General features: G+C 34.6%; 7 protein-coding genes and 1 long non-coding RNA gene across 13 annotated transcripts; 5 read left to right on the top strand and 3 right to left on the bottom strand.

The window, feature by feature from the left end:
* On the top strand, positions 1–1,948 carry LOC149738506 (uncharacterized). 2 transcript variants are annotated; one of them, XM_089875753.1, is made up of 3 exons: positions 1–602; positions 981–1,040; positions 1,526–1,948. In XM_089875753.1, exons 1-3 carry the CDS (start codon positions 69–71, stop codon positions 1,649–1,651), a joined length of 720 nt encoding a protein of 239 aa, XP_089731879.1. In that variant the 5' UTR covers positions 1–68; the 3' UTR covers positions 1,652–1,948. The 2 variants fall into 2 exon arrangements, with proteins under 2 accessions (XP_089731879.1, XP_089731880.1); XM_089875754.1 differs by lacking the exon at positions 981–1,040 and having other exon boundaries at positions 2–602.
* Positions 1,949–6,080: 4,132 nt separating this feature from the next.
* Positions 6,081–6,754, top strand: LOC149738507 (uncharacterized). Its single transcript, XR_016384723.1, has 3 exons — positions 6,081–6,204; positions 6,280–6,470; positions 6,617–6,754. It is a non-coding gene; the product is annotated as an uncharacterized LOC149738507 (long non-coding RNA).
* LOC149738508 (uncharacterized) lies at positions 6,186–9,054 on the bottom strand. 3 transcript variants are annotated; one of them, XM_089875849.1, is made up of 8 exons: positions 8,012–9,054; positions 7,921–7,939; positions 7,793–7,828; positions 7,697–7,723; positions 7,600–7,618; positions 7,262–7,470; positions 6,702–6,866; positions 6,186–6,451 (listed from the first exon to the last, which is right to left on the bottom strand). In XM_089875849.1, the coding sequence occupies exons 1-8, from the start codon at positions 8,118–8,120 to the stop codon at positions 6,412–6,414; spliced, it is 624 nt and encodes a 207-aa protein (XP_089731975.1). In that variant the 5' UTR covers positions 8,121–9,054; the 3' UTR covers positions 6,186–6,411. The 3 variants fall into 3 exon arrangements, with proteins under 3 accessions (XP_089731975.1, XP_089731976.1, XP_089731977.1); XM_089875850.1 differs by lacking the exon at positions 7,697–7,723; XM_089875851.1 differs by lacking the exons at positions 7,697–7,723; positions 7,793–7,828.
* Positions 9,055–9,775: 721 nt separating this feature from the next.
* LOC149738509 (uncharacterized) lies at positions 9,776–12,377 on the top strand. 2 transcript variants are annotated; one of them, XM_089875853.1, is made up of 2 exons: positions 9,776–10,501; positions 11,480–12,377. In XM_089875853.1, exon 1 carries the CDS (start codon positions 9,956–9,958, stop codon positions 10,490–10,492), a length of 537 nt encoding a protein of 178 aa, XP_089731979.1. In that variant the 5' UTR covers positions 9,776–9,955; the 3' UTR covers positions 10,493–10,501; positions 11,480–12,377. The 2 variants fall into 2 exon arrangements, with proteins under 2 accessions (XP_089731979.1, XP_089731978.1); XM_089875852.1 differs by having other exon boundaries at positions 9,783–10,483.
* Positions 12,378–13,898: 1,521 nt separating this feature from the next.
* LOC149738510 (uncharacterized) lies at positions 13,899–15,150 on the bottom strand. Its single transcript, XM_089875854.1, has 4 exons — positions 14,992–15,150; positions 14,774–14,917; positions 14,590–14,694; positions 13,899–14,210 (listed from the first exon to the last, which is right to left on the bottom strand). Exons 1-4 carry the CDS (start codon positions 15,131–15,133, stop codon positions 14,083–14,085), a joined length of 519 nt encoding a protein of 172 aa, XP_089731980.1. The 5' UTR covers positions 15,134–15,150; the 3' UTR covers positions 13,899–14,082.
* Positions 15,151–16,878: 1,728 nt separating this feature from the next.
* LOC149738511 (trypsin-5-like) lies at positions 16,879–18,894 on the bottom strand. Of its 2 annotated transcripts, XM_089875856.1 has the most exons (6): positions 18,624–18,894; positions 18,321–18,373; positions 18,019–18,128; positions 17,810–17,898; positions 17,353–17,541; positions 16,879–17,068 (listed from the first exon to the last, which is right to left on the bottom strand). In XM_089875856.1, the coding sequence occupies exons 2-5, from the start codon at positions 18,321–18,323 to the stop codon at positions 17,384–17,386; spliced, it is 360 nt and encodes a 119-aa protein (XP_089731982.1). In that variant the 5' UTR covers positions 18,324–18,373; positions 18,624–18,894; the 3' UTR covers positions 16,879–17,068; positions 17,353–17,383. The 2 variants fall into 2 exon arrangements, with proteins under 2 accessions (XP_089731982.1, XP_089731981.1); XM_089875855.1 differs by lacking the exon at positions 16,879–17,068 and having other exon boundaries at positions 17,209–17,541.
* A 3,711-nt stretch (positions 18,895–22,605) lies between these two features.
* Positions 22,606–23,840, top strand: LOC149738512 (thioredoxin reductase-like selenoprotein T). The gene has a single exon (XM_089875103.1). The coding sequence runs from the start codon at positions 22,637–22,639 to the stop codon at positions 23,252–23,254; it is 618 nt and encodes a 205-aa protein (XP_089731229.1). The 5' UTR covers positions 22,606–22,636; the 3' UTR covers positions 23,255–23,840.
* On the top strand, positions 23,838–26,374 carry LOC149738513 (exosome complex component RRP41-like). The gene is made up of 6 exons (XM_089875100.1): positions 23,838–24,025; positions 24,380–24,433; positions 25,037–25,197; positions 25,415–25,523; positions 25,832–25,980; positions 26,117–26,374. Exons 1-6 carry the CDS (start codon positions 23,885–23,887, stop codon positions 26,244–26,246), a joined length of 744 nt encoding a protein of 247 aa, XP_089731226.1. The 5' UTR covers positions 23,838–23,884; the 3' UTR covers positions 26,247–26,374.
* Positions 26,375–26,617: the final 243 nt, after the last annotated feature.

Raw genomic sequence — 26,617 nt, forward strand, 5'->3', positions numbered from 1 at the left:
TGAAACATTTTTTTATAATATTTTTAAACAGGTAATACAGACATCATTTATTAGATATTACAAAAATAATGGTTAGAAACTACATACGGAAAACCACCAAAGGATCTTGGTCTGAAGATTCAATGAGAAATGCTTTGTTGGAAAGATACAGTAACAATACCAGCTTCAGGGAACTTGCTCAGAAATACAATATCCCAACCTCTACATTAAGTAGACACGCCACCGGTGTGTTAAAAAAGGCCTCTGGCACTAAACAGATTGATCAGAAAGCAAAAATTTCAAAAAATAATAAAAAGAATGAAAATAAGATGATGACCAAATATGATAAAAAGAACAAAAGTAAGAGGATGAAAAAAAATAAAGAAAAGATTGGAAATATGATGATGGATAAATCTGATAAAAAGGAAGTTGCGTCTGATAAATTGGCATTAGAAAGAAGCGGATCGCAATTGGCTGACACAGACATTGGACAAGTTGTATTTGAAAATGTCAACATGCAAAACATTGACTGGCATGACTGGATTAGACTTGTGGATTGGATTTCTATCAAGACGTTTGGACGTTCTTACATTGCACAGGCAGCAATTACTGGAAATTCTGAGGTCAGTTAAATTAAAGTTCTTTTCTTAGTAAACAATTACTATGATTCAGTAAAAAAAACTATGTAGACTTTTGATTTGTTTAATAAACCAGGTGCCGTTTATAAAATGAATGTAGGGCAAAGTTTAGCTGAGATATTCGAACTCTTCGTATGTTAAAGAATTCAGAGAGTACACTCCAATAGTTTAATACTTAAGAAAGTGTATTAATCCTTCACTACAGCTTAGTCTTCCTACAGTAAGCATTGAAAAATATGTGTGAGTAAGGTTACATGCACAACAGATAGACATTCTTTACTTGGGTAAATTAAAAAAAACATGGTCAGGTTGTTTTAGTAACAAACAGACACCCATTTCTCAAGCATTGGTGTTTCAAAATAGGAGGAAGAAGTGGACGTGATAAGCTTTGTATCATGCAGTGCAGCCACCTTTTACAATCAGGTACAAGTCTGTTATAATTAATAGATCACTTAATAGTTTATTTGCACGAAAGTTCAGGTGCTGGTATAAATCAGTTTATTCTTAGGTTTGTTTACTCTTTTTTACAGTTGCTGCATTTAAAAAATAATGTTACTGAATTTTGAAGGACAAATTAAAAATATATAAGCAATACCAAGGGTAGACAGATGTTTTAGAAGAAAACATGACGAAAAAAATTAACTTGGTGCTAAAATATTTTCAAAGAAAGACAGTTTAGTAATATATAGATAGATTTAGGAAATACATAATAATAACAATTTCCCGAAAAGAGTAATAACAATTTCCCGAAAAAGTTACAGATACTGCAGTACATTAGGCTTATAGATAGTTTTGGTTTACTTGTCACTTATTTCCCTTACCTTTGGTATTTTTTTCTTTGTTGTCTTAATTAATTTAATCTATGTATTAAAAGTAATAAAATTAATAAAAAATTATTTTATGTATAGGAGATAGAGGAAAAGGATTCTAGCACCAAAGAAGCTTGTACAGAAGAGGAAAAACCAAATGAAACCAAGTTATTGACCACTGACCAACAGAACCAGGATACTGATCAACCCGAAATATCAAAATGAAACCTTGCTAAATAAGAAATGACACTGGCATGAGTACTTGCTACTTGATGTTTAAAAACAAAACGGAAAAATTGGATTAAGAAAAAGCGAAACCAACGATAAGCAACATAAATAAAGAGAATATTTATCCAGACTCTATTAGTGATTGGTTTAGATGACTCCTTTAAAAACTTTTGACTATGTGGCGGTATTTGTTTTGATGATAATGTAAATTAGTTGTTTTTAATCGTCAGCCTGTAAATTTTTTGCGAGTCCGCCAAAACGTTGTACAGTTTGTTCAATAAATTGTTTTTTTTATCATTGTTTCAGCATTTACAGGCTTAATATTATACTGTTTCTTGTAGCATGGCACAGCAAGTAATGGAAAACTTTAAAATTGTAGAACTTCAATCAATTTTTTTTAACGGTGCATAAATAATACTGTCCTTTCTTTGTAAGTTTGAACTTAAAATATGGGTTTTGTTAAAATTCTAAGCATCTCCTTTAACATAATCAGTTCTGAGGTTCACAGTCTATATAAGGAAAAAAACCACTAAATGAGGCAGAGTGGAATTAATTTGAAACTATGTGGCAGTTAGTATCATTAAAATTGTGCTACTTTTTATGCAAAAATGCTAAGTAACTGGTGGCAAGGGTTAAATATGTTGGTTGCGGATATTTTCTTAACTATAGGTCAAAGTTTGACAGTCAAACTTAAAAAGAGTTTCGTCCGGAGCCGTGGTTTAGGCGCCTGCATCAAAAACCCCGATTCGATCGACGCCGGTACTAACGCAGATTGGCGTATATGTCCTTGGGCAAGACACTTAACGGATTTGATGTCGACGTTGCTTCAACCCAATCGTCAGTAGCCTATACTGAGTTATCCAAATTAAAAACCATATCAAAAAACAGTTGAAAAGTGTGGTAAACTGGTAACTTTTAAGTTGAAAAGTGTGGTAACTTGTAAGCACACGGGGATAACAAAACGGTGCAAAAATATGCATCTAAGTGCGATGCGGTGTCGCGACACCGGTCACACAAAGAACCCAAATGGGCTTTCTGGGTGTTGGGGTAATTGACAAGGACCTAACCCACAAAAAAAACAAAATAAAACGAGTTTCCGTTAATGATTCTTCTTAAATATTGAATGGGTGAATGCACATGAGGGTGAATGGGTAAATACGTGGAAGGATGTATACATGGATTGGTGAAAGTGAATTTTCTCTTGTTGTTCCCATATTTTGCCTTTGATTTCTGCACATGCCAATTCTGATTCTTAAAATCTGAAAACTATTATTCTGAGTATTAAATCATCGTTTCTGAGATTCTCGTCACGAGCTAGTTGCATTTGTTTATTCACTGCGGAACGCCACTTAAATCGTGGCTAACTTTATATAGTAGAGTGGGGGAAGATGAGACAGTTAAACACATATTGCCCAATATTTCCAAATTCAAAATCCATAACGTTTTTTGGGTAACACCACGAATTGGTACTATCATTCCTTTATTAATTGACAACAATTCCAAAAATAGATATTAAAAACCACACAAGTAGTTATATAACAATTCGAACAACAGGTGTAATTTTACAAATTTGATAACACACATTGTAAGAGGGGGCAATAAGTTATTGTTAATGTAAATAATGAATTTATTATTAGGAATACACGTAAATACCACGGAATAATACTGAACACTTAAAAAGCTCGTCTGGCAAAGTGTTCCATCTCCCCCTTCCTACTATATAGTAGGGGGAAGACGGGACTATAGGTGGAAGACGTGCGCTCTATGCATCACCGGCAATATCTCCGTCTTGCCTACATTTATGAATTGGCATGCGTCCATTCAGCAATACTAAGAAGACGAGTAATTCTCTGTTTTCTCTCTTGGGGTACTGAAACACATTATCAGACTTGATTTGAAAAAAAATATGCGATTAAAGTAGAGGAAAATACCCAGGAAAGAATATAATTGCGTTTAGCAGGCATGGCATCATTTTTCTACAAAGTAGTTGTGTACCGTGTAACAATACACTGTTTTAAGCATTTTTTTGTTGAAAAGGTTCTTAACAATAGTCGCAAAACGCCTCAACAAACGTTTTTTTTAATATTGCGCCAAATTTACAATATAGTATTCCTGCAACGAAATATACATTCATTTTTACATTCATATTTACTCGAAAATTATCTTCACCGTTTAATTTGCAGCGAAATAGTTTACGCGAAAACTGTTACTTTTTGCGCCAAGGTCGTTCTTTGCTTGCGATCATCGGCAGAATAGGAACTGTTTCTAAACGATTTTTTTGTCTCTCTTATCGCTAGCGATGGGGTAAGTGACGTCAGAAAATCGCCAGACTCTCTCGAATCGCCAGCCATCGCCACTAGTGTGAACTCGCCTTAATGGATAGTTACAAATGTGAAGAGGTACAATATATAAATAGCGGTTAACAAATGTGTTTATGGATAGCGATTCACAAATGTGATGCGGTGTCGCAAAAAAATCGTTCTCCGAAAAAATCGTTCTCATTTTACAAACTGCGCATGCGCATGAAGTGGTGGTCACGTGATTGCCATTTTTCACAACATCGATGAAATATTTATTCCGCTTGCAAGATACACTTCATTTCATATGTGCAAAATGTTGTCAGGAATACCTATATTTATGTTTTTTCGTTGTTAACGTATTGAGTGTCATGGTATTCTCGCACTGCGGTAGATGTGAGATTTAGTTGGAGGTATAGGCACAGATTTCAGATTTTACGAGTGATCTTTCTCATACGTGGTATAAGTCAGTAAGCTTTTTATTAGACCAAAACACTTATATTCCACGCCCGAACCTTACAATTAAACCCAAAATCCAATCCAGGCACAACCAAACCAATAAACAAACTAAAATCAACTGTTAACAAATTGAAAAGAAAATTGATGATTAATTAACAGTATTTACAGTCATATAAATAAATGCTGCCAAATTTTACTTTGGTAATATAAACGTCACAATAAGAATTCAAACTTACGCAACAAAGGTTTTTATGTTGTCATCAACTTTATTAATACTAAGCACATTTTACATGTACAGTCAGTCCCGTAGTTTATACACAATATGTTTCATAAGAGATAAAAGTATAATAAAAATAAAGATAAAAAAATTCCATATAGTTGGAGTGGAACTGTTTTCACGAATGTCGTCATCGAGGGTCAAAGGTCAATGGGAACGATTTTTGCGGGGGAACGATTTTTGCGGGGGAACGATTTTTTTCTGACAGCGGTACAACCACTACAATGGTGCTCTCTTGTGTTTCTAAAAAAAATTGTTGTGTTCTTTAGTGTTTCTATTGCCTCGGGTCGAAAGACGAAACGGGACAAAATCACAGAAATAAAAAAGAATTTTTTATTTCTATAGACAAAATGGGTTCCCACTTTAACCCTACCGGCGAGCCGGGATCATAGAAACATTAAATATTCAAATCTGCAAGTCATCATTAATTCTGACAAAATTCTTAACTCGAAATTCTTAGCGGTCTGCGACAAGGTGTGGTATGATTTCTAGTTAAGAATTTTCTTGTGTAACAGGGTGTGTCGTGCTAAATGTTAATGTATTGTTATTGGGAAAAGTTAACAGTTTTCACGTGTGACAGGGTGTGTTATTCTAAATGTTGAGAATTTTCTCGTGTGGCAGGGTGTGTCGTGCTAAATGTTAATGTTTTGTTATTGGGAAAAGTTAACAGTTTTCTCGTGTGACAGGGTGTGTTATTCTAAATGTTGAGAATTTTCTCGTGTGGCAGGGTGTGTCGTGCTAAATGTTAAGATTTTGTTATTGGGAAAAGTTAAAAGTTTTCTCGTGTGACAGGGTGTGTCGTGCTAAATGTTAATGTTTTGTTTTTAGGAAAAGTTAACAGTTTTCACGTGTGACAGGGTGTGTTATTCTAAATGTTAAGAATTTTCTCGTGTGGCAGGGTGTGTCGTGCTAAATGTTAATGTTTTGTTATTGGGAAAAGTTAACAGTTTTCACGTGTGACAGGGTGTGTTATTCTAAATGTTGAGAATTTTCTCGTGTAGCAGGGTGTGTCGTGCTAAATGTTAAGATTTTATTATTGGGAAAAGTTAACAGTTTTCAAGTGTGACATGGTGTGTTATTCTAAATGTTGAGAATTTTCTCGTGTGGCAGGGTGTGTCGTGCTAATTGTTAATATTTTGTTATTGGGAAAAGTTAAAAGTTTTCTCGTGTGACAGGGTGTGTTATTCTAAATGTTGAGAATTTTCTCGTGTAGCAGGGTGTGTCGTGCTAAATGTTAAGATTTTGTTTTTGGGAAAAGTTAAGAGTTTTCTCCTGTGACAGGGTGTGTCGTGCTAAACGTTAATATTTTGTTTTTGGGAAAAGTTAAGAATTTTCTCCGTATTTCAAAAGTGACAGAATGAGAATGTTTATGCATTACTCTCTATAACTAATTCAGATTTCTACGTTTTTCAGTTAAGAAAAAATTACATAGTAATATTAAAATTGATTTTACTGAAAGAAGGAACTGATTTTACTTTGAAGATAAGAATTCAACCAAATACTCATTTGCTCAAAATGTAAGTTCCGATATTTTTTAGGTTTCCTTTAAAATTAATGTGAAATTTAGTTTCACAATGTCACTTCTTATTTAGGAAAGATGCAGGAGATGCTTCTTCATCTGTTTTAACTGTAAAGGATCATACTTTGGTGAAAAAAACTTCACACAACGACAAATCTGGTCAAATCTTGAAGTTTAAGACTTTCCAGGAAGCTACTGTTGCCATTCAAGATTTTGAAACAGAAACCCTCACCAAGTTTGTTTTCCTGAAAAAAGAAAAAAATGGTAGGCAATGTTTGTAAACTGATAAATTATATATAACATATATTTTATATTTATATATATGTTGTTACGTATACATCTCAAACTTAATGTTCGTATTTTTAGATTTCGATTTCGATTCAAAACAAACATTGTTGTTTATATACCAGACAGCATGGCAAAAAAGACTTTTGCTACGTTATGGCCAAGATATTTGTCTTCTGGATGCAACTTATAAGACATCAAAGTACGCACTGCCATTGTTCTTCTTGTGCATAAAGACCAATGTCAATTATCAAGTTGTTGCATGTTTTGTGACACAAAATGAGCGTCAATCTGACATCACAGAGGCCCTTGAAATGAAAAAGATCTGGACACCTGGCTGGAATCCAAAATTTTTCATGACAGACAAATGTGAAGCTGAAATAAATGCAGTGGAAGATACTTTTCAAGGTATACTAGTGTAGTACTGAATTTTAAAATTTTTAAACCTTATTTACTTACAGTTAAAATAATATCCTATATACCCAGAACTGGGATACTGGTTTATATTTATAAACCATTGTATGAAATTTATGTCTTGGAAAAAGTTGTTTAATACTTTGACTTAGTTTTCATCCTAGAAAATATCTAATAAACTAATGTTAATCACTGTTGTTTTTTGAACCGAATAAGGTTATAATGCTGAAGAAATTTTACACCAGATTGCAAAGTTCTTCTATGTGACTTCCATCGAGAACAGGCGTGGGAAAGATGAGTCAAAAAAACAGATAATGGTGTTGGAGACAGAAAAAAGGCAGTTTTATCTGGCTTACGTGCAGTAGCGAAAGCAGAAAGTGGCGGGCAGCAGAGGCTCTGGGGCAGCGGGTGGCACAGGCCCTGGAGCGACGGGTAGCAGAGGCCCTGGAGCGGCTGGCAGCAGAGGCTCTGGGGCAGCGGGTGGCAGAGGCCCTGGAGCGGCGGGCAGCAGAGGCCCTGGAGCAGAGCCTACGCCTGCTGCTCGTTTTGGAGGTCCTTTATTCCACTGCAGTACAAAAACGAGATATAAGTATTTACATGAATTGAGGTACTTGACCATAAAAAAAAATTGTTATAAAATATACATCAAATTAAGGTTTAACAATTTCTTTCCATGTCTGCAAAAATAACTTACTATATGTTTGGGAATCCATCTGAAAGAAAAATACACAATTACATTTAGTACAACAATTGCAATTTAGTTAAACACTGTAGATATAAATTATACTTACTTTTTTCCTTCCGGAATAACTCCTTTACTATAAAAGTTAAGACAGTTTAAATGTTTAAATATTATAAGTTATAACAAAAACATCATTATCACTTACCGTTGCAAAAACTCAAATCGGCTTTTGCCGATATATCTGAAAAAATTAAATTATATATATATTTATATATATAAAACTATTGCCACTAACATACCAACAAAAAAGAATTGTTTAAAACTTATACTTACTTTCTTGTTCTTTTGTGTTCTACAAAAAATAAAAATGATTAACAACAGTCCGCAATTACAAAGTAACACAATTTGGAAACCAAAGACTTACGGTTTGGGATTGCTGGTGTTGCAGTAGGGTTTGTTGGGGTTGGGCTGGGGTTGTTTGAACTGCTAAAAAATGCTACGTTACTAAATCGAAAATCAAATCTATTTTCCATCTAAAATGCAGTCAATTTCTATATCAAAAAGTTGGAACGAAATCTTAACATTTAACACGACACAACCTTTCACACAAGAAAATTCTTAACTTTTCCCAATAACAAAATCTTAACATATAGCATGACACACCCTGCCACACGAGAAAATTCTCAACATTTAGAATAACACACCTTGTCACACGTGAAAACTCTTACATTTTCCAAAAAAAAATCTTAACATTTAGCACGACACACCCTGCCACACGAGAAAATTCTCAACATTTAGAATAACACACCCTGTCACACGAGAAAACTTTTAACTTTTCCCAAAAACAAAACATTAACATTTAGCACGACACACCCTGCCACACAAGAAAATTCTTAACATTTAGAATAACACACCCTGTCACACGTGAAAACTGTTAACTTTTCCTAAAAACAAAACATTAACATTTAGCACGACACACCCTGTCACACGAAGAAATTCTCAACATTTAGAATAACACACCCTGTCACACGAGAAAACTGTTAACTTTTCCCAATAACAAAACATTAACATTTAGCACGACACACCCTGCCACACGAGAAAATTCTCAACATTTAGAATAACACACCCTGTCACACGAGAAAACTTTTAACTTTTCCCAAAAACAAAACATTAGCATTTAGCACGACACACCCTGCCACACGAGAAAATTCTCAACATTTAGAATAACACACCCTGTCACACGTGAAAACTGTTAACTTTTCCCAATAACAATACATTAACATTTAGCACGACACACCCTGTTACACAAGAAAATTCTTAACCAGAAATCATACCACACCTTGTCGCAGACCGCTAAGAATTTCGAGTTGAGAATTTTGTCAGAATTAATGATGACTTGCAGATTTGAATATTTAATGTTTCTATGATCCCGGCTCGCCGGTAGGGTTAAAGTGGGAACCGACAAAATGGGACGCGTAGCAAGAGGAGTTTGCTTAGATTAAATTTGGTTTTACGGGTCCGATTTGGCTAGACCAAGAATGTTCAAACGTTATATAATGAAAGCATAAAATGTTGTTTTGTATTAAAATGTTAATTTTATCTAATAAATTTAGTTAATTTTAAAAACAAACAAACATTGTCAGGGTTTAAGTTTACCCGTTACCCCGAATGTTTGCAAAAAGCTAAAAAACTCCTAACGTGTTATGTATGTTTAAAGTGTACTGTTTTCAATTAAAAAGCTATAATAGTTTGATGGTACTAATTCACGGTATCAGCCAAAAGGAGAATATATATTTTGATTTTTAAATATTGGACTATATGTGTTTACCGTATAATGATGAATGTAACTTACTTTATCCTCGCGTGGCCGGAAAACGACAGTCGTTATCACACGGGTTTAACACCTCGTGCCAGCTTACGAGTTACCATGTATGTTACTTTGTGGGTGATTATTTTTTTGGGATTTTTTTTATTTTTTTATGCATGGCTGATAATTTGGACAACCCATTAGTGACCACTGGGTTGGAGCAATTGTCGTTAAGTGTCTTGCCCAAGGACACATACGCCCACAATGGTAGCAGCGACGAGCCTTGAACCAATTACCTAATGGTTACAGGCAGGCGCGCTAACCACTACGCCACGGCGCCGGACAATGATAAAAATATATATAAAGTTTATAATAATTTAAAAGGTTAGACGAATTAAAACAATAAAAATATACCGGCAAATATGGCCCATAGGCCCTGCATAACTGGAGTAGTTTTAATAGTATGGGCTTACTAATTTAATGTTTGGTTTTAAAGATCTGTTCGTAATTAGCAGTTTTGTACATAGGTAATACAGACATCATTTATTAGATATTGTAATAATGGTTAGAAACTACATTCGAAAAACCACTAGAGGATCTTGGTCTGAAGATTCCATGAGAAATGCTTTGTTGGAAAGATACTGTAGCAACACCAGTTTTAGGGAACTTGCTAAGAAATACAATGTTCCAAGTTCTACATTACGTAGACATGCTGCCGGTGTGTTAAAAAAGGCTTCTGGCACTAAACACCTTGGTCGTTCATCAACTTATAATGATAAGAATGAAGATATAATGATGATGGCAAAATATTATGAAAGGAATCAAAATGTGATGATGACAAAATATAATGAAAAGCATGAAAATGTCTTAATAAATAAATATGATGAAAAGGATCTTGTGTCTTATAATTCAACATTAGAAAGAACTGGATCTCAGTTGACCAACACAAATTTTGAAGAAATGGGATTTGAAAATGTCAACATGCAAAACATTAATTGGTATGACTGGATGAGACTGGTGAATTGGATCTCAATCAAGACATTCGGACGTTCTTACATTGAACAAGCTGCAATTACTGCAAATTCTGAGGTCAATTAACTTTAACAGGTTCTCAGTAAACGGTTACTATAATTTATTTAAAAAATATTGTAGACTCTTGAGTGTTAATTGAAAAAACTATTTCAAATTGCCATTAATTTATAACATGAGTAAGACAGGACTAAGTTAGTACCAGAAATTAGGAGAATAGCCTGGTAGAAAAAATTGACGATTCCTGTCACTTCAGCTGAAAGAGATGCAAACTGTAATTAAGTCAAGTATGTCGATGCTTTGAGTGAGTACATTCCCACAACCACAACACTTTATTACAAGGAAAATTGTAGCCTATTAATCCTGCAGTTAGTCTTTCTACAGGAAGCATTATACAATATGAGAGGGTTAGGTTACATGAGCGAATAAATATTCTTTACTTACCTGGTTAAATTTAATAAAAACATGGAAACGTTCTTTTAATAGTAGACAGACATCTGTTTCCCAAGAGTTAATTTTAAAATAAGCACATGAGAAAAAGGTAGGGATACAAATGTTACACATCAGTCAGTGCAGCCACCATTTACAATCAGGTACAAGTCTGTTATATTTAAATAAATATTAGATTACTAGTTTATTTTCGCAACATCTAGGTACTGATATAAACCATTTTATTCTTTAACTTGTATTACACTTACTGCACTTTAAAGTTGTCTTACAAACTTTGGAACAACCCATTAAATGTATAAGCAATACCAAAAGTAGGGAATTTTTTTGAAGAAATTGAGACCACCAAGAAGTGGTTAAAGAATTTGCAAGAGTATGCTCTTTAGTAGGAGATAAATTTAGTGAATATACGCTAATGTGATGAGTATTTGGTTACAGATACTGGAAGAGCAGTGCATTAGAGTTATACTTTTGGTTTATTAAACACTATTTATAAACGGTTTTACCTACAGATGTTTTCGTGACTGTGGTTTTGTTGTTAATTCTTTTCTTTGTGTTTTTTTAATTATTAGATCTTCGTATTAAAAGAACAATTTGTTTTATTTTTAGGGGATAACGAAAGAGGATTCAAGCACCTAAAAAGCTTTTAAACAGAAGGAAAACCACATGGGAAGCAAGTTAATGACCACTGACCAGAAGAACCAGATTACTGACCAACTTAAATATCAAAATGAACTATTTCTGAAACAAAAAAGGAATAACAATAACATGTGTGCTTATGATGTTCAACAAAGAAAATTTGGGATTTGGGAAAAGCGAATCCAACAACAAGCAAAAAACAAATAGAGTATATTTTTCCAGACTGCAGTTATGATCGGTTCAGATGACCCCTCTAAAAACTGTTGGCTTTTTGTATCCCCGTGGTGGTAATTATTTTTCTCAGAGTGGTTTTAAACCACCGTTTATTTTGCCAGTGTCACAGAAATCTGGTTCTGTTAGAAAACTGGTTCCCATCGGCTACTTATAACTTATTTTATAAAAAAAAACAACTCTGGTTCCGACTAAAAATAACAGTCGTTAGATACAACATATTTTGTGCATTTCTTTTTTTAAGATTTATCTTCTTACTAAAAATTGATACATACTGTATTTTAACTTAAGGTATATGTTGTGGCTTATGACCAGTGACCACTACTGTTAAAACCTTATCAACAACAAAAAAAAGGGCGACAATACCTACATTTTCACATTAAATAAAAACTATCTAAAAACATGAATAAATGTTATTAGGTAATCTTTGTTCGGAACCAGATTTATAGATTTCTGATAAAATTGTTCCCTGTCTGCGCAACACGGTTACGCCGAAATGTTGTTTATGTTGCTTGATAAATTGACTTTTTTTTATTATTTTTTTGAGATTTGCATATGTAGACTTTATATTGTGCCATTTCTTGTGTTGTCCTGTGAAGTTAAGTGTAGCAAATTAAGTAAACAAAATCTATTTTTACGGTCGTACCGTCATAATTTGACAGTTTGAAAATTGAAATAATACTGTTCTTTGTAGGTCTGTACACTTAAGCATAGTTTATGTACCACCTAAAATATCTGTGCCTTTGGTGTTTAGATTACCAGTCCAAACTTTTTATTTTCAGTCCGGGAAGTGTCAAAAAGTTTAGAACTACATAACTGACAAAACAGGCTGTATTTAGTGAATTCAGTGGTGGTATAATGATACCTACGCCATTTTATTGATGACATTGTAAGAGGTGAAGTCAAATGTTCATTTAATTATCCTGTAGCATCCGCGTTTATTTATGTCATTTGTTAATTATTTTATTATCGTCTTCACGTTCTGTTAGCCAGTTTCCAATCGACGCCGCAGGACGGAAATGTCCCACTATGTTTCCTAAACAAACAACTTCCCACACGGTGGTAATCTACCGTGTCTCCTATTTGTCGCCATTGTAACGTTTTCCTTTCAGATTATTTAAAATTTTCGATGAGATAGCGTACGGGCGAAAGCACTCTTTGGTTTTCTTTCCGAAATAGCCGTAACTCGACCTTCACGAGTTTTATTCAAAAAGCTCGTGCTTCGCAACCAATGTTAAAGTGATGCTGGGTTTCGCACGGACCAAAACCTGCGTGTTGATTATAACGTCATAAAAGTCATCGGATAATTGTACCTGCCGTCCTGCCCGCTTAATGAGTTACATCGAATCTTTGTACGATGATCGGATGTATAACTTTATGAGTGATTGTTTTATTTTGGTAATGTATACGGTTGAGAACTATAGACAACGCATATAAGGGACCACCGGGTTAGAGCAACTGTTCATGACATCAGCACTTTAAGTGTCTGCCGCAAAGACAAATTCACACAAACAACCGTATAGCAGCGAAGAGTCTGTTTTAGCACATAATATTCAAATATCTTAACCGCGTTTTAAACAATTACCAACTGTCTATAAAAGTCGTGAGAATATGGTTTTAAAGTTCTTTAAATATTTTTGTTTACTACCAAATGAGACGATAACATATATTGAAAAGGTGTCCCATCTCCCCCACCCTACTAGGCCTATATGATAGTATACTAATTCGTGGTAACAATGCAAAATATATTAATTTTTTTAAATACGGATAATTTGTACCTCAGTGTCCCATTTTGTCTCATTCTTTTCCATATATAAATAACGTCAAAATAAAAGTACAGTAGGGTGGGGGAAGATGGGACACCTTTTAACTCTATTTTCTCGTCCCATTAAGTAGTAAACAAAGAAAATTCAAATAATTATAAAACCCGTATCTTCACGAATTCCATAGATCATTGTTAATTGTTTAAAACACGATCAGGATATTTGGATATTTTGTGCTAAAGGTGTCCCATCTTACCCCACCCTACTATATTTAAAATTTCGTTTTGTTACACGTAGGCCATATATGCTCAGAACAAGTTGTAAGAATGTAACCGCAAAATCAGAATTTATAGATAATGTTATACACGGTTAAATACAGACACAATTGTCATAAATAAGCTTCGTATCATTTTAATGGTGCTATATTATTCCAAAAAGAGCCACATAAATGTACAACGCATCAAATTATATAATTTAATACCGGATACATTACAATTATTGAATTGGTTAGATTGAAAACGATAGGTTAAATTTTTACATAGGTTATATATATTCAGAAAATGATTGCAAAATTTCTATTTAATTAAGAGAGCAAACAACGAAACTTAGAATCGAAGACAAAACAACAGCGAGAATTGTTGCCTCTTTCTTGCCAGCACCACCACCCGTAGGAGTAACAAATTGAACAGTTCCGCTGTTGCAACCGTCTGTCAAGAAAAAAATCATTTTTTAGGAAAAACTAAAGTATAGTAGAGAGAAGATGGGATACTCATTTTATTTTGGGTAATATGTGCTAAGTCCAATCTTGAGATGGGACACCCATCCTATTTTGGATCCTATATGTGCTAAAGGTGTCACCATCTTGCCCCACCCTACTATATCAACAAGGTTAAACGTCAATTGAAGAATGATTTATTGTATGAGCAACCGTTAACGCCCTGGCCTAGATTTCCGAATACCCATACAACGGCGTGTCAGTTCTAGTATGTAATCGATCCATTCATTCCTTAATTTCTTTTAGCGAAACTCGTTTCTATTTCAGCCATGTGTTTTGTTTATCAGTATACTCTAAACTCACATACTTACCAGTTGCGCAAGTTGCTCCAGTACATGAGTAAAATCCGAAGGCTCCGATGCAAGAGTGAGCTTGAGGAGTGGCACTGCATCCCCTGGTTGTTGTACTGCTTCCACCTGGAATGATTATGCGTGGTTGAAAGTAAAACTTTTGTTCGTGTTCGAACTATACAGAACGTATATATATTCAACTTACCACCGTTCTGGTTGATCAAAGATAGCGTGGTGCAGTAGTTAAAACCAGCAGGGCACGCCTGTAAGTTAGCTGCGGAAATTGAACCAGTACTGCATGAACCGGTTTCGGTGGTTAAACCGCATTGGTAGCAGTTTAACGCAAAACCTAATAAACAGAAAACAATGAACAAAGCAATTAAATGATATATATCATTATAAAAATAGTTTTGCAAACTTCACCTTGGTTTGCGAGAAGTAGAACTGCAATCACGATACGATACATAGTGGATGATCCTCTGACACGAACGTTCTGTAAAAATGTATTCTTGGCCCCCCAACAAAGAATATATAGGTCGTGATGAATGGGGGCGTACTTTTCCATCGCATGGCAACCGGGCAAACGCCCAGACAAGAATTCCGGTTTGAATTGTTTCCTCCATTGTGAATGGGTATAGGAAAGCCCCCCGTTTCCTAACGAAATATTTGTTGACTCCGGCTATTGTATTAAAGTGGAACTGCCTTTGATAATATTTACAAGAAAAGTAGTGCGGACAATAGTTTCGCTGTTATTTTATTTACCGTTTATTGTTTTCGACAAGAGCGATTGAGTCACGCCATAAGCAGTAAAGTCTAACATGCGGCTAATACATCATGTCACACCGTATATACTCATTTTTATAATGAACCTTTTTTAATATGGAATAGTACTGTACGATAAAAAGGGATACTTTTGGGAGGGATTAAATTAAAACAACAATCAATACGCGCCTAATGGCTGTTAAAACGCCTACATTGTGACGTATAATATTGTACAAGGATGGGGGAAGATGGAACACTTTTAATTTATATTTTCTCGTCCCATTTAGTAGTAAAAAAGAACATTCAAAGAAATATGAAACTATGTCCTCATGACTGTCATAGACCATTGTTAATTGTTTAAAACACGATCAGGATATCTGGATATTATGTGCTAAAGGTGTCCCGTCTTCCCCCACCCTATATAAAGCTTTTGTTTCAAAGCGGACAATGGCGACAGCGGATCCCTTTCTAAAAAACGATGCTGACAATTCGAAACTCAACGCGTAAACAAAGGCAGCAACATTTAGCAAACGTGTATATCAATTCTACCATTATAGTTACTGGTCGTTTATTTGCTCTGAGTATATATAGTAAAAATACAGTAACATTGCTAGAATAAACATGCATCATAAAGCAATTAACATTAAATAAGCTCATGCGTCATCGTTAAAAGGGTCGGTGGGTTGTTTATTTTATTTGGTCCTAGTTGCCTTGCATTACGGAATTAATCCAGGGAAGGAAGTGGTAAACATTTGTATAAACTCCGGGATATTCAGCATGGCATCCTGTACCTTGTGGTACAATGCCTGCAAGATACCAAGTGGAGTCTGGCCGATAGCAAGCCAAGGAACCACCGCGCACACTCTGTAAAAAAAACACAATAACAATCAAAAGGTAAAATGTCGTTATGAAACATGCCAAACATATTGTTGAACACTCAATATAGCTTAAATTATGGATAAAATCAGAACAAAAATACCGTTTTAAAATTATATAGTAGGGTGGAGAAGATGCTGGTACTCCTTTTCATTCATTTTCTCGTCCCGTTTGGTAGTTAAACCAAGAACGTTTAAAAAATTATAAAACCGTATTCATATACGACTTCGATGGACCGTTGTCAAGCTTGATTTTCAATGCGTCAAATCTTATTTCGTGTTTTTATATTCCGAATAAGAAAATGGTTTATAAAATAAAATTAATTAGAATTTTAAACCGTCTCTTCCTACCCCGTCTGTTTGCGAATCTCTAAATATCTCATCGTGTGTTTTAATATATTTCTTTGAAGTGTTGTCCGTTAATAAAGGTGGGATAGTACAAATTCAGGGTCACTCAAAAAACGTCATATATTTTGACTTTTGAAATATTGGGTAATATGTGTTTAAGTATCGTATCTTACCCACCCTACTGTATATAACAAAATAAATTATAATTTAATTTTACTCTGCGATCCATATAAAGCAATTTATTGTCGCGACACTACGTGCTCACCCCTGAAGGATTATAGTATTATTCTACTATCGTAGTTAGAACATTTACTAAAAGAAAACAAACAAACATACGTTGCAAGGATAGTTGGGGTAGGCTCCACAAGTGTCTATCCCGCCTGCGCAGATATGAGTTCTTTCGTCAATCTCAGGCAAAAAACTTCTGCACAAATCCAAAGAAAACATTTTCACCTGTGCAAATAGCAGCTTTCCTTCGGGAAGTGGTCTGTAGCTAAGATATTGTCCCCACCATCCTGAATTGTAATATGATATTATAATTGAATGAATCAACGTAACTATAACTTATCGTGTTTTGCGACTGCAGGACACACGCAGTTAAAGGTGCATCGACAGTCGCACCCAATATCCTTTGGATATGATGCGATCACTCACGGAGCGTGGGTGACAGGCAATAAGTACGATGGTAATATTAAAATTACGCTACTTAAATAAATGAGTGCATTTTCAGCTAATTAACGTAAAGTTGAGTGTCTTGCACAACTACTATCTACACCATTAAGAAGCTTTGTTTCAGTACCGAATCTCCTTGCCGGTTCGGTTTTGTTTTCCTAGTAGGCTGCTAGACAAAGAGGGACTCCTGGACAAACGGTTTTCACATCCTGCGGCAAACTTATCGGCTTAACATTTGATGAAGGGTTGAAAGCATTTGAAAGTCGTAGAAGAGCAATGTCATTTACTGGTACAATTTCGTCCGCCTCTCTGTAACCTGTAATAGATATTGCGTTAAAGTAAATCGGACGTATACACAGCATATGTTAATGTGAAGTAATGAATACTGTTAGCCCATAACCGGAATAAATGTGAATGTAACTTACTTTATCCTCTCTGGCTGGAAAACGACAGTCGTTATAACACGAATGTTCTGTTTCATACACCTCGTGCCAGCTTACGAGTTTACTTTCAAATTTGACGATAAAAGAGTTGAAACAATGCCATGTTATTCCCCAGCATAGTGTTACATTGTTGCATCTTACCTTCGGAAATTATATAATTTTCCACTGATACCGTATAACCGCCTTGAGCTACCTGCCACGATGAAGATGGAATTGGAAAGTTTGGACGACTGTGAAACAAAATCATTGTCTGAATGTGAACTGTGAGATACGCGTTATAGAATAAAAAAACGTTTTGCAATGAAACTTAAAACTATTTTTCGTTTTAAAATTGTAATGGAATATATAACCTGATATTTCCGTCGTTTAAACAATAAGCTGCTGTGAGTGCCCACGTATCGTTGATAAGAACCGCGCTGCAGTCTTTCTCAGTGCCTTCAAAATCTCGAGAAAATTTTAACTAAAGAAAATAATGTAATAGTTTATTTTTACTTTGATAATTGCCTAATTAAGAATTCATAACAATGTTCGTATATGAAATACCGAAAATATTTTACCACTTCTGAGTTTAAAGTTTTAAAATATTTAAAATCCCCCGATATCGGGTATAAGATAGATCTAAATAGAAATATGTAGTTTCGAAATGTTGTACCATCCAAGGAGATGTGAAGTGAGATGACGAAGATGGCGTCCAAATATTATGATCTATTGAAAATAAAAATATAACAGAGTAAGGTAAGACGGGAACCAACAACAGAAAATTAATAATAACTTATAATCAAATTTATATTTTTGTGCCACAAATTGGGTTTCGCTACAATATATTTCGGACAAGCCACTTATAACTTATCTTCAAGTGTGTGTGACTGAATTTCCTAATCGTATTTTAACTATTAACAACGCCCGCCTGATGAAAAACTGGAACATTGCAATTTTTATATAATTTAGCACTCACCGTATATGTTAAACGTCGGCTGGAACGTATTTGCACAGCGTTTGCTAACACCGTGAACAATACAAACACCCAAAAGGCCATTATGCTGCTTAGTTAGACTGCAATTGTTATCCAATGTAACCTTTTAAAACGTATAAATATAGAATTTCGCTGATTATAAACCTAGTTTTAATCGACTTTTCAATTTCGCCTCTACTTTTTAGTTGTAATCCCTTTACATTGCTCTGGTTCTTAATTACTAATATTTCTCTTTACATACAAACATGCTGTGCATGTAGCCTACTAGATATTAATCACGTGAGAGTAGACTCTTTGTATAGAAAGCCATTCATATGTGAATTAAAGTAGAGAGCCATTTATATGAATAGCACCCTACTTATTATCAGTTATCTGATTTTCGACTTACCCAGAACTTGTTGATACTATATTTTTGGCCCAAACGCATTCCATATTTGGATGGGCACTGGGCAATAAATAATTTTAGTTCGTCAAGTTTTGTTGGTCGAACTTCAGATAACTGTTGATAAGATATTTACGACGCCATTTATACTTTCGTGCATTGCATACAATTCACTTATTTAGAAGTCCGACTTTCCACATGTAAACCTCCATTACCGATGCTATTTGTAAACGCGTTTTGACTATGCTCATTTGTAAACGCGATTTCAATGATCATATTGAGATCAACATTTTAAAAAACTGTATTTGCCGTCACAAGTTTTAAGTTATAGTGGGGCACGATATAAAAGTGCTGTGTGAGAAGTGTAATGGGATGACTGATGTAGGTGTTTACCCAGTAGTTTTCCTTTATCTGATAATTTAACTGTCAACTGATATTTCTTTGTTGTTTTATTTAATTTGATCTTTGCCGCCATACTCGAAGAGATATAATAGGGCGGGGAAAGATGGGACACCTTTCATTCTATTTTCTCGTCACATTTGGTGGTAAACAAAGAACATTCAAGGAATTATAAAACCGTGTCCTCATGATACCCATAGACCGTTGTTAAAACACGATCGGTATATCTGGATATGTGTGTTAAATGTGTCCCGTCTCCCCCCACCCTACTATACATTTTTTGTAAAATATTGCTTTGTATTTTAAAATAATTTATATGTTTCTGGAAGCTCTAAACTTAGAAATCTAGTCGTCAGCCAACATACATATAGCTGGAGCCGATCGGTGGAGGTATAGATCTCCCAAAATGATCTCACTTTACTGTTGTGCGCCCCCGTCAGCATATATCATCTGTAAATATTTAGTGTTTTATCCATAGACTCCTTAAGATAAGGGCAGGAACCTGCCATGCTCTGGGTTTGTAACTTGAGTCCGAGGGTTAACTTGAGTCCTGGACTAAAATGACTTCCAGAGAAGCTAGAGACACATTCTTGGTATCCATATTAGGGTATTTGAGAATGGCGAGTTCAATAGTGATACTTCCAATACCATCCGAGGTCATTTCCAATTAAAAAAAAAAATTTTAAGGTCAAACTACTGAATTTTAGTCATTTATATGCCTATTTGTGCGTGTAACTAAAAAACTAAAACATTTTTAAATAAGTCTGTGACGAAGCATGATATTATGCATCTAATGGTTGCTATCTATCATCGTTTACTACTGTACATTTTGTTTGTTTCTCGTTCAGAAGCTGTATAGCTGACGATTTCATAGGGTCTTTGTGCTGTTTTCTTCTTTTGTTGCAGAGGCAACTATGAAGAGACGCCCTAGTAAAGGTCATATCCTTCCCAAAAGATCCTAAGGAGAGGGAAAGATGAATATTGGCAATGCCAAATGCGAAAGAAAGCTTTTTAACTGTAAACGGGTGTCAGTTGGGGGCGGCAAACGCCCCAACAGAACCGCCTTCAATTTTTTTTTCTGGAGTACTAAAATCTGCTTTGACGCAAGTGACATCAGCCTGACGCCCAACACCACCGTCTACGTCAGAAGTAAAAGCTGAAAAGGTGCGGGCAGCTAAAGAGGCTGCCCGCAGCAACCCTTCGGACTCAAGTTACAAACCCCGAGGTCGTAACCTTCCAGTCCTTATCTTAAGGAGTCTATATCGTTTTATCCAATACAATACTATAACGCATTCATTCTAGAAGTTCGCCTACACCATTGGCATTACATCATCGTTATGATAATGCATCCTACGATAATCATTAGCGTAAGCAGATTTAACACAAATGCGCAAGCGAGACTTCACAGTTATACTGTTTAATTTTGTATATTCATTTACTGTTGTATATTCATTTATGCTAACTAGAAAGCTGAAATAAAGAGACACGTATAACATGACTTCATCAAGAAAGTTAAACGTATATTATACATCACGTGAGTCGTACTAACAAAATAAAAGTTCGCCATAAATTAGCATCGCCCCTTGGAAGCATTAATTTACGTCGAATTAGGCTAACGGCATAACTAAGACGTTGAAACGTTTATTTCCTGACAGACATTTTTTTTATTTTCTTTGACGTATGTTGTAGTACAATGGCGCCATGTGTGCCATGTTTACTTTAATTTACTTTGTATTGTCTGTAGTGTGTAACGGTGAACGTTATTTCTTTTTCTGTTTTATCAATAAGCGTGTTTCATCCACTGTTGTTTTAAAGTTACGATACTCGTCGTGACCGAAAATCTAAATAAATATAATTCATTCATTCGCAGCACCTCTTTGTACGGCTGATTGAAGCCGGTACGAACTTTTTTTCTGTCACGATGTTTCGTTAGTTTCCAAAATAAATAATTTAACCTCGGGTGGACGAAAGGCGACGGTCGTTACAACACGGATATATGTTCTGATATATATTCTGTTTTATATACCTTGCGCCAATAACGAGTTACCACTTACATGTAACTTTATTAAATATAGTTTTTTTTGTATTGCTGACAATCTGAACTACCCAGGGACCACTGGGTTGAAGCAATTGCTGTTAAGTGTCTTGCCCAAGACCACATACGCCAATCGTAGCAGTGACCAGGCCTTGGAAATACTGAGTCCAACCCATTGTTACGTAAAGGGCAAATTGGACCATAGTTTGTGTCCAAAATAACACGGCAGTAGGTATGTATGGAAATGGAATTACATGTTTTCGGTAATTTTTAAGGAAAATTGGTATCAAAAACAAATTTAAAAGTTGGAAAGTCTGAAAAACATGTTTTTTTTGTTTTCTGTATCGAAAAAGGTAAACACGGGAGGTAGAAGCGGTTTGTTTGTGACATTTTAATCATTTAAGAGGGGTAATTTTGTTTTATATTTGCAGAGAATGTAAGTTAAGGTAAATATAAGCAATTTTACGCATTGTCACAGAAGAAAAACGCAAACAAAACCTCACAAGTTTGTTTAAACCCATTATGAAAGTCTTCGCTTTTGCTCGGTTTTGGACATTGAGCCATTCTGAACGTTGTATAGTGTGGTTTAAGCTGAGTTTTGTTTGTCAGCTTGGTCACTAAGTCTTAGCTTACCGCTGTGGCGTAGGGGTGTCGGCTCTCTATGCTGTTCTGAGACAAATGATAAAAAACGTGTCAACCCATTAGAGCTACGCTCTCTTATTACTTTATTGTTTCTATACATGGCGCCCTCTATAACGCGCCATGTTATAGAGGGCGCCATGTTTCTATAGCAGAAAAGTAATGACTAATCAACTATGACTCAGCATTTCTTTTGTGGGCAAAATGTTTTAGCGCAAGCGTGTTGTAGTTCTGCTTACAATATATGAATTTATGATGCAATAGATTGACATTTTACAGCGATTATTTTTTGTACAATTGGCAACAACACGTCAGTCTTTGGGAATATTTTGTATAAATATATTTATAATTTATATTTATAGGCTAATAAGGCTATGGGCTATGGCCATTATATATATATAATAAATATTAACAGTATACTTTAGTTACAGTTTTGTTTTATGTTTTATACTACGTCGTATACAACATTATCTAAAATGGACATAAATTTTTAATTCATTTTCGCACTGGGTTTTGAACGACTGTTATTCTTATTGCAGCATGGCCAATTTTAGCCTTGTGAGTTTATTTATAGTCGGTGCAATTTTTATGTCATGGAAAGACTTGAGTCGTAACGTGGAAGTTGAAGCTGGCAGTGCAAGTGAAGATGCTCCTATACCAAAACTGAAAAACCAGTTCACTGTACCAGTGGTCAAGTTTCTTATCTGCCAATCCTGAGGTTACCGTCGTGCCTTCGAAGAATATGCGCAGATTATTAATCAGCGCTATTCGGAGGTACGCATTGATGGGGGGAACTACCCACCCCCTAAGTTTAACCAAATGGCTGCTATGGTATTGTCTGTAATTAAGTTTATGTTGATTGGTTGTATTCTCACTGGTGTCAACCCGTTCGAAAAAGTTGGCATGGAAACGCCTCAGATTTATCACTGGGCGCGTGAAAATATGATTTACGCTTGCATAATGTTGTTCTTTTTGTCCAACGCCATTGAAACTCAACTCACATCTACTGGTGCGTTTGAAATATTACTAAATGACGTCACAATCTGGTCAAAGCTGAAATCAGGAAGAGTGCCTCGTGTGGACGAATTGATGCAAATCATCGACTCCCAAATAAACGTCGGAAAAATGAATCCAACGGACAACTTTGTGCAATCATAAACTGAAAATGGTGTTTGGAAACTTTTCAACTTAGTTGTTAAAAAACTATGTGGTGTTGGTGTCATTAGCTGGCATTAATCAGTTCAACTTCTAACAGATGTTTCAAGATTTTAAATAGAAAGGTCATGGAATTTTACAGGATTTCATTTAAAAAAATAAAAACTGCAAACTGTCATCTCACATTTATATATATTTTGTTAATTTGTTTTATTTGTTAATCTCATGTCCTCATTAGTATGTGATTTTTTCCATTTATTGCATTGTGTCTTCATAGTTTATTTATGATTCACTATTCAGATATTATACATGGGTTTAGGCAAATTTGTAATACGGTAGCAGGAGCTGGTACTTTCGTGAACATTTCTGTTGTGGGATTTTAATCAAATTTATGATGGTTTTATGTCGAAAGTTGAATGACTGACATAAACTTGATGTAGCTTATTGGGTAGATAAGCGTATTGATTATATTTCATTTGCAGTTTAATGATTTTTCGTTGTGCACGTTCTGTGCTACTTTACAAATTTTATGGACTGTATAATTTGTGCACGTGGTAACATCAGCTTCATTCTATTGTTTGTCTTCAGACAGTTAACATGGTATAGTTATAAAGTTCTGTATTAATAAGCAGAATGGCGGGCTTTGAGTTAATATCGGATGAAGGCTATAGGTTTGATGGAAGAAAGCCAAGTGAATTAAGAAGAGTAAGATGTAACATGGGTGTGTTTACACAGGCTGATGGTTCTGCTTATATTGAACAGGGTAATACCAAAGTAAGTCCATATTTAAGCAAGAACATTGCCAATAGAAACATTTTTGATGACAACTACGTATGCAAATCAAATAAAGATTGTTTTAGAATAGCGTATACTACTGTGGAGTAAATTGCAATACCATTAGCACCTAAAACCGATATTTCCCGATCATGTTTTGCAAAAATAACAACGATCTTTTACAGTTGCAGAGTTACGGTTATACCATTCTGTAAATATTCTTTTCTACCAAATCATTGGGACAATAAAAGAGAAAAATCCTCCATCGTATCAGACACTACTATATATATGTGCTTATTTTTATAAAAGTAGTTTGTTTGTTATAAATATACAGTTTAATTTACTTTCATCTAGGTTCTTGCTGCCATATATGGTCCACATGAGGCATCAAATAACATGAGGAGTAGGGTATGACATTTTTACCACTACCAATATTTAATAAACATGTTAGTCATCTTAGATGACAATATATTAAAGTGTTTTTTTTAATTAAATACTTTTGATATTTGTTTTTTAATGTTTTTTTAATTTTGTTTATTTATTAATTATTATTATGTATATCCATTATTATATATTTATATATAACTAGAGATTAATATATATTTGTATGTAACTACCGATATGCGATATCAATTTTACCTATATATATATTTGACACTATAAGGAAACATAGAATGACCAGTAGGCCTAGTTAAAATTAATTGCTGTATTCAAGATCTTACAATTTATAGTAGAGAAAAATAGTGGTCTGCATGTTCTTAAAGTATAAATTATAAAGTTAAGCTAACTATTTCTCTCATGTGCTGCTTTCGTACGAAAATAGGAAACACATGATTGACGTTGAACTCTTATCAAGTGGTTTTTTACCGATACTGAATATCGATAAACGTACATATCGGCCGATAATATTGTAAACTGATATATCGGTTGACCTCTATATATAAATAATTAAAAAAATAGTTAGCCTAATTTTTTTTGATTTGCAAGTAAAATTTAAAATCTTTTTTTTAGGTTTGCTTGGACAAATGTTTTATCAACTGTGAGTTTAGTCAAGCAATGTTTAGCTCAGCAGAGCGAAAGAAAAGATCCCGTGGCGATCGAAAGGGAAAGGATATGTCGGCCCATATAAAACAAACATTTGAAGCAGCAGTTCGTACACAGTTATATCCAAGGTAAGTTGTAAAAGCACCACTTATAACACTGTGTAGTGCACTTGCTGCATCATCAGTGCTTGTTATTCTGTTTACTTTATGAAGTTTTGCTGTACAGTTGTATTTTCGTCAAAAGTACACAACTTAATTGTTCTTTATAAGCTGATTCTCTTTGAATTAGTTAATTTCATAGAAGTGTGATCAGTAATTTTTAAATTCTGATGTATTGTATTTGTAGATCACAAATTGACATTTACCTACAAGTACTTCACTCTGATGGTAGCTTGTATTGTGCTTGTGTTAATGCTGCTACACTTGCTCTCATTGATGCTGGTATAGCTATGAAAGTAAGCTTCTACAATATTTTAAATTCCATATATTCATCTACCTACTTCTGCCGAAACTGTTTAGTGCATTTATTTCTTTTATTTTTGCCCAAGCAATTTTATAAATAGTGAATTTTAAACATTGTTTATTTAGCAGTTCTACTTAATATGGCAGGATATATTATGTTGTTACTATACCTTCAATTGCTAATTAGTACCCAGTGCGTTTAATTAAAATAATAGTATAGTTTTAACTATGTAAAGTTGGTTAAATAAACACTTTACAAACTAGCATTCATACTGTCAACACATTTATAACCACTATACAGGATTATGTATGTGCTTGTTCAGCAAGTTTAACTAAGGAAACTTCACTCATTGATATCAATCATGTGGAAGAATTAGCTGGATGTGCTGAATTCTCTGCTGCAATCATGCCCAAACTTGACCAAATCATTTATTCAGAACTAAATGGCAGGTAATATGAAAAACTGTTACTATTGTTTTTGTTACCAATGAACTGTTACCATTGTTTACTATATAAATACTCTTTATTTATATCCTAAATTCCTAACCATATTCTTTTGTGTTGTTCTTTTCTGCCGAACTTTCAGGATTCATCAAGATGAGTTGGGTCAATTAGTGGATGCTGTAACAAATGGATGTAAAGATATTTTCGCAGTTATTGATCGATTTGTAAGAAGTCGCTTAGAAGAAACTGCCTCGTATTTCACACATTCATAACTTTTTGTACTTTGCAGTTGTTTTAATCATTTTCTTTTACATTCTGCTCTTTGCGTGTTGCAGTATTGTATTATGAGATGTGTTTTTTAACGCTGCCTTTCTCAATAAAATACAACTTCAATGTAAAATTTTAACTTTGTTGCGTTAGTTTTCCTATTTACTACTGAAATACGTTATGTGTATGGATGCTCTTCAAAGAAGATTTTTATTGGACGAGTTTATTGTCAAGTTTCAATGGTAGGTGATTTTGAAACTGGTTATCTTTTTACTTAACATTTGAACGTAACCAAACAGAATAGTAAAAGTAGTAATTGTCCGCATCGGCGATTTCAGGCTCTCTTGTTTGTAAATGCACAAGAAACAATCAAGAC

This window comes from Ciona robusta, chromosome 3 (assembly GCF_009617815.1).
Source record: "Ciona robusta chromosome 3, ASM961781v2".
Taxonomy (NCBI): Eukaryota; Metazoa; Chordata; class Ascidiacea; order Phlebobranchia; family Cionidae; genus Ciona; species Ciona robusta.

Excerpts from the sequence above, each read along its gene's own strand:
- LOC149738506 (XM_089875753.1), top strand. The coding sequence starts at position 69 with ATGGTTAGAAACTACATACGGAAAACCACCAAAGGATCTTGGTCTGAA. Across the intron at positions 603-980 it reads CAATTACTGGAAATTCTGAG|GAGGAAGAAGTGGACGTGAT; the intron begins GTCAGTTAAATT and ends GTTTCAAAATAG. Across the intron at positions 1,041-1,525 it reads CAGCCACCTTTTACAATCAG|GAGATAGAGGAAAAGGATTC; the intron begins GTACAAGTCTGT and ends TTTTATGTATAG.
- LOC149738508 (XM_089875849.1), bottom strand. The coding sequence starts at position 8,120 with ATGGAAAATAGATTTGATTTTCGATTTAGTAACGTAGCATTTTTTAGC. Across the intron at positions 7,724-7,792 it reads CGATTTGAGTTTTTGCAACG|TAAAGGAGTTATTCCGGAAG; the intron begins GTAAGTGATAAT and ends TAACTTTTATAG. Across the intron at positions 6,452-6,701 it reads GCACAAGAAGAACAATGGCA|GAAAACAAACTTGGTGAGGG; the intron begins GTGCGTACTTTG and ends TTCTTTTTTCAG.
- LOC149738509 (XM_089875852.1), top strand. The coding sequence starts at position 9,956 with ATGGTTAGAAACTACATTCGAAAAACCACTAGAGGATCTTGGTCTGAA. Across the intron at positions 10,484-11,479 it reads CAATTACTGCAAATTCTGAG|GGGATAACGAAAGAGGATTC; the intron begins GTCAATTAACTT and ends TTTTATTTTTAG.
- LOC149738510 (XM_089875854.1), bottom strand. The coding sequence starts at position 15,133 with ATGGAAAAGTACGCCCCCATTCATCACGACCTATATATTCTTTGTTGG. Across the intron at positions 14,918-14,991 it reads TCTACTTCTCGCAAACCAAG|GTTTTGCGTTAAACTGCTAC; the intron begins GTGAAGTTTGCA and ends TCTGTTTATTAG. Across the intron at positions 14,211-14,589 it reads TGGAGCAACTTGCGCAACTG|ACGGTTGCAACAGCGGAACT; the intron begins GTAAGTATGTGA and ends TTTTCTTGACAG.
- LOC149738511 (XM_089875856.1), bottom strand. Across the intron at positions 17,899-18,018 it reads TTAAACGACGGAAATATCAG|TCGTCCAAACTTTCCAATTC; the intron begins GTTATATATTCC and ends TTTGTTTCACAG. Across the intron at positions 17,542-17,809 it reads AAATTATATAATTTCCGAAG|GTTACAGAGAGGCGGACGAA; the intron begins GTAAGATGCAAC and ends TATCTATTACAG.
- LOC149738513 (XM_089875100.1), top strand. The coding sequence starts at position 23,885 with ATGGCGGGCTTTGAGTTAATATCGGATGAAGGCTATAGGTTTGATGGA. Across the intron at positions 24,026-24,379 it reads TTGAACAGGGTAATACCAAA|GTTCTTGCTGCCATATATGG; the intron begins GTAAGTCCATAT and ends ACTTTCATCTAG. Across the intron at positions 25,198-25,414 it reads CGTACACAGTTATATCCAAG|ATCACAAATTGACATTTACC; the intron begins GTAAGTTGTAAA and ends TTGTATTTGTAG.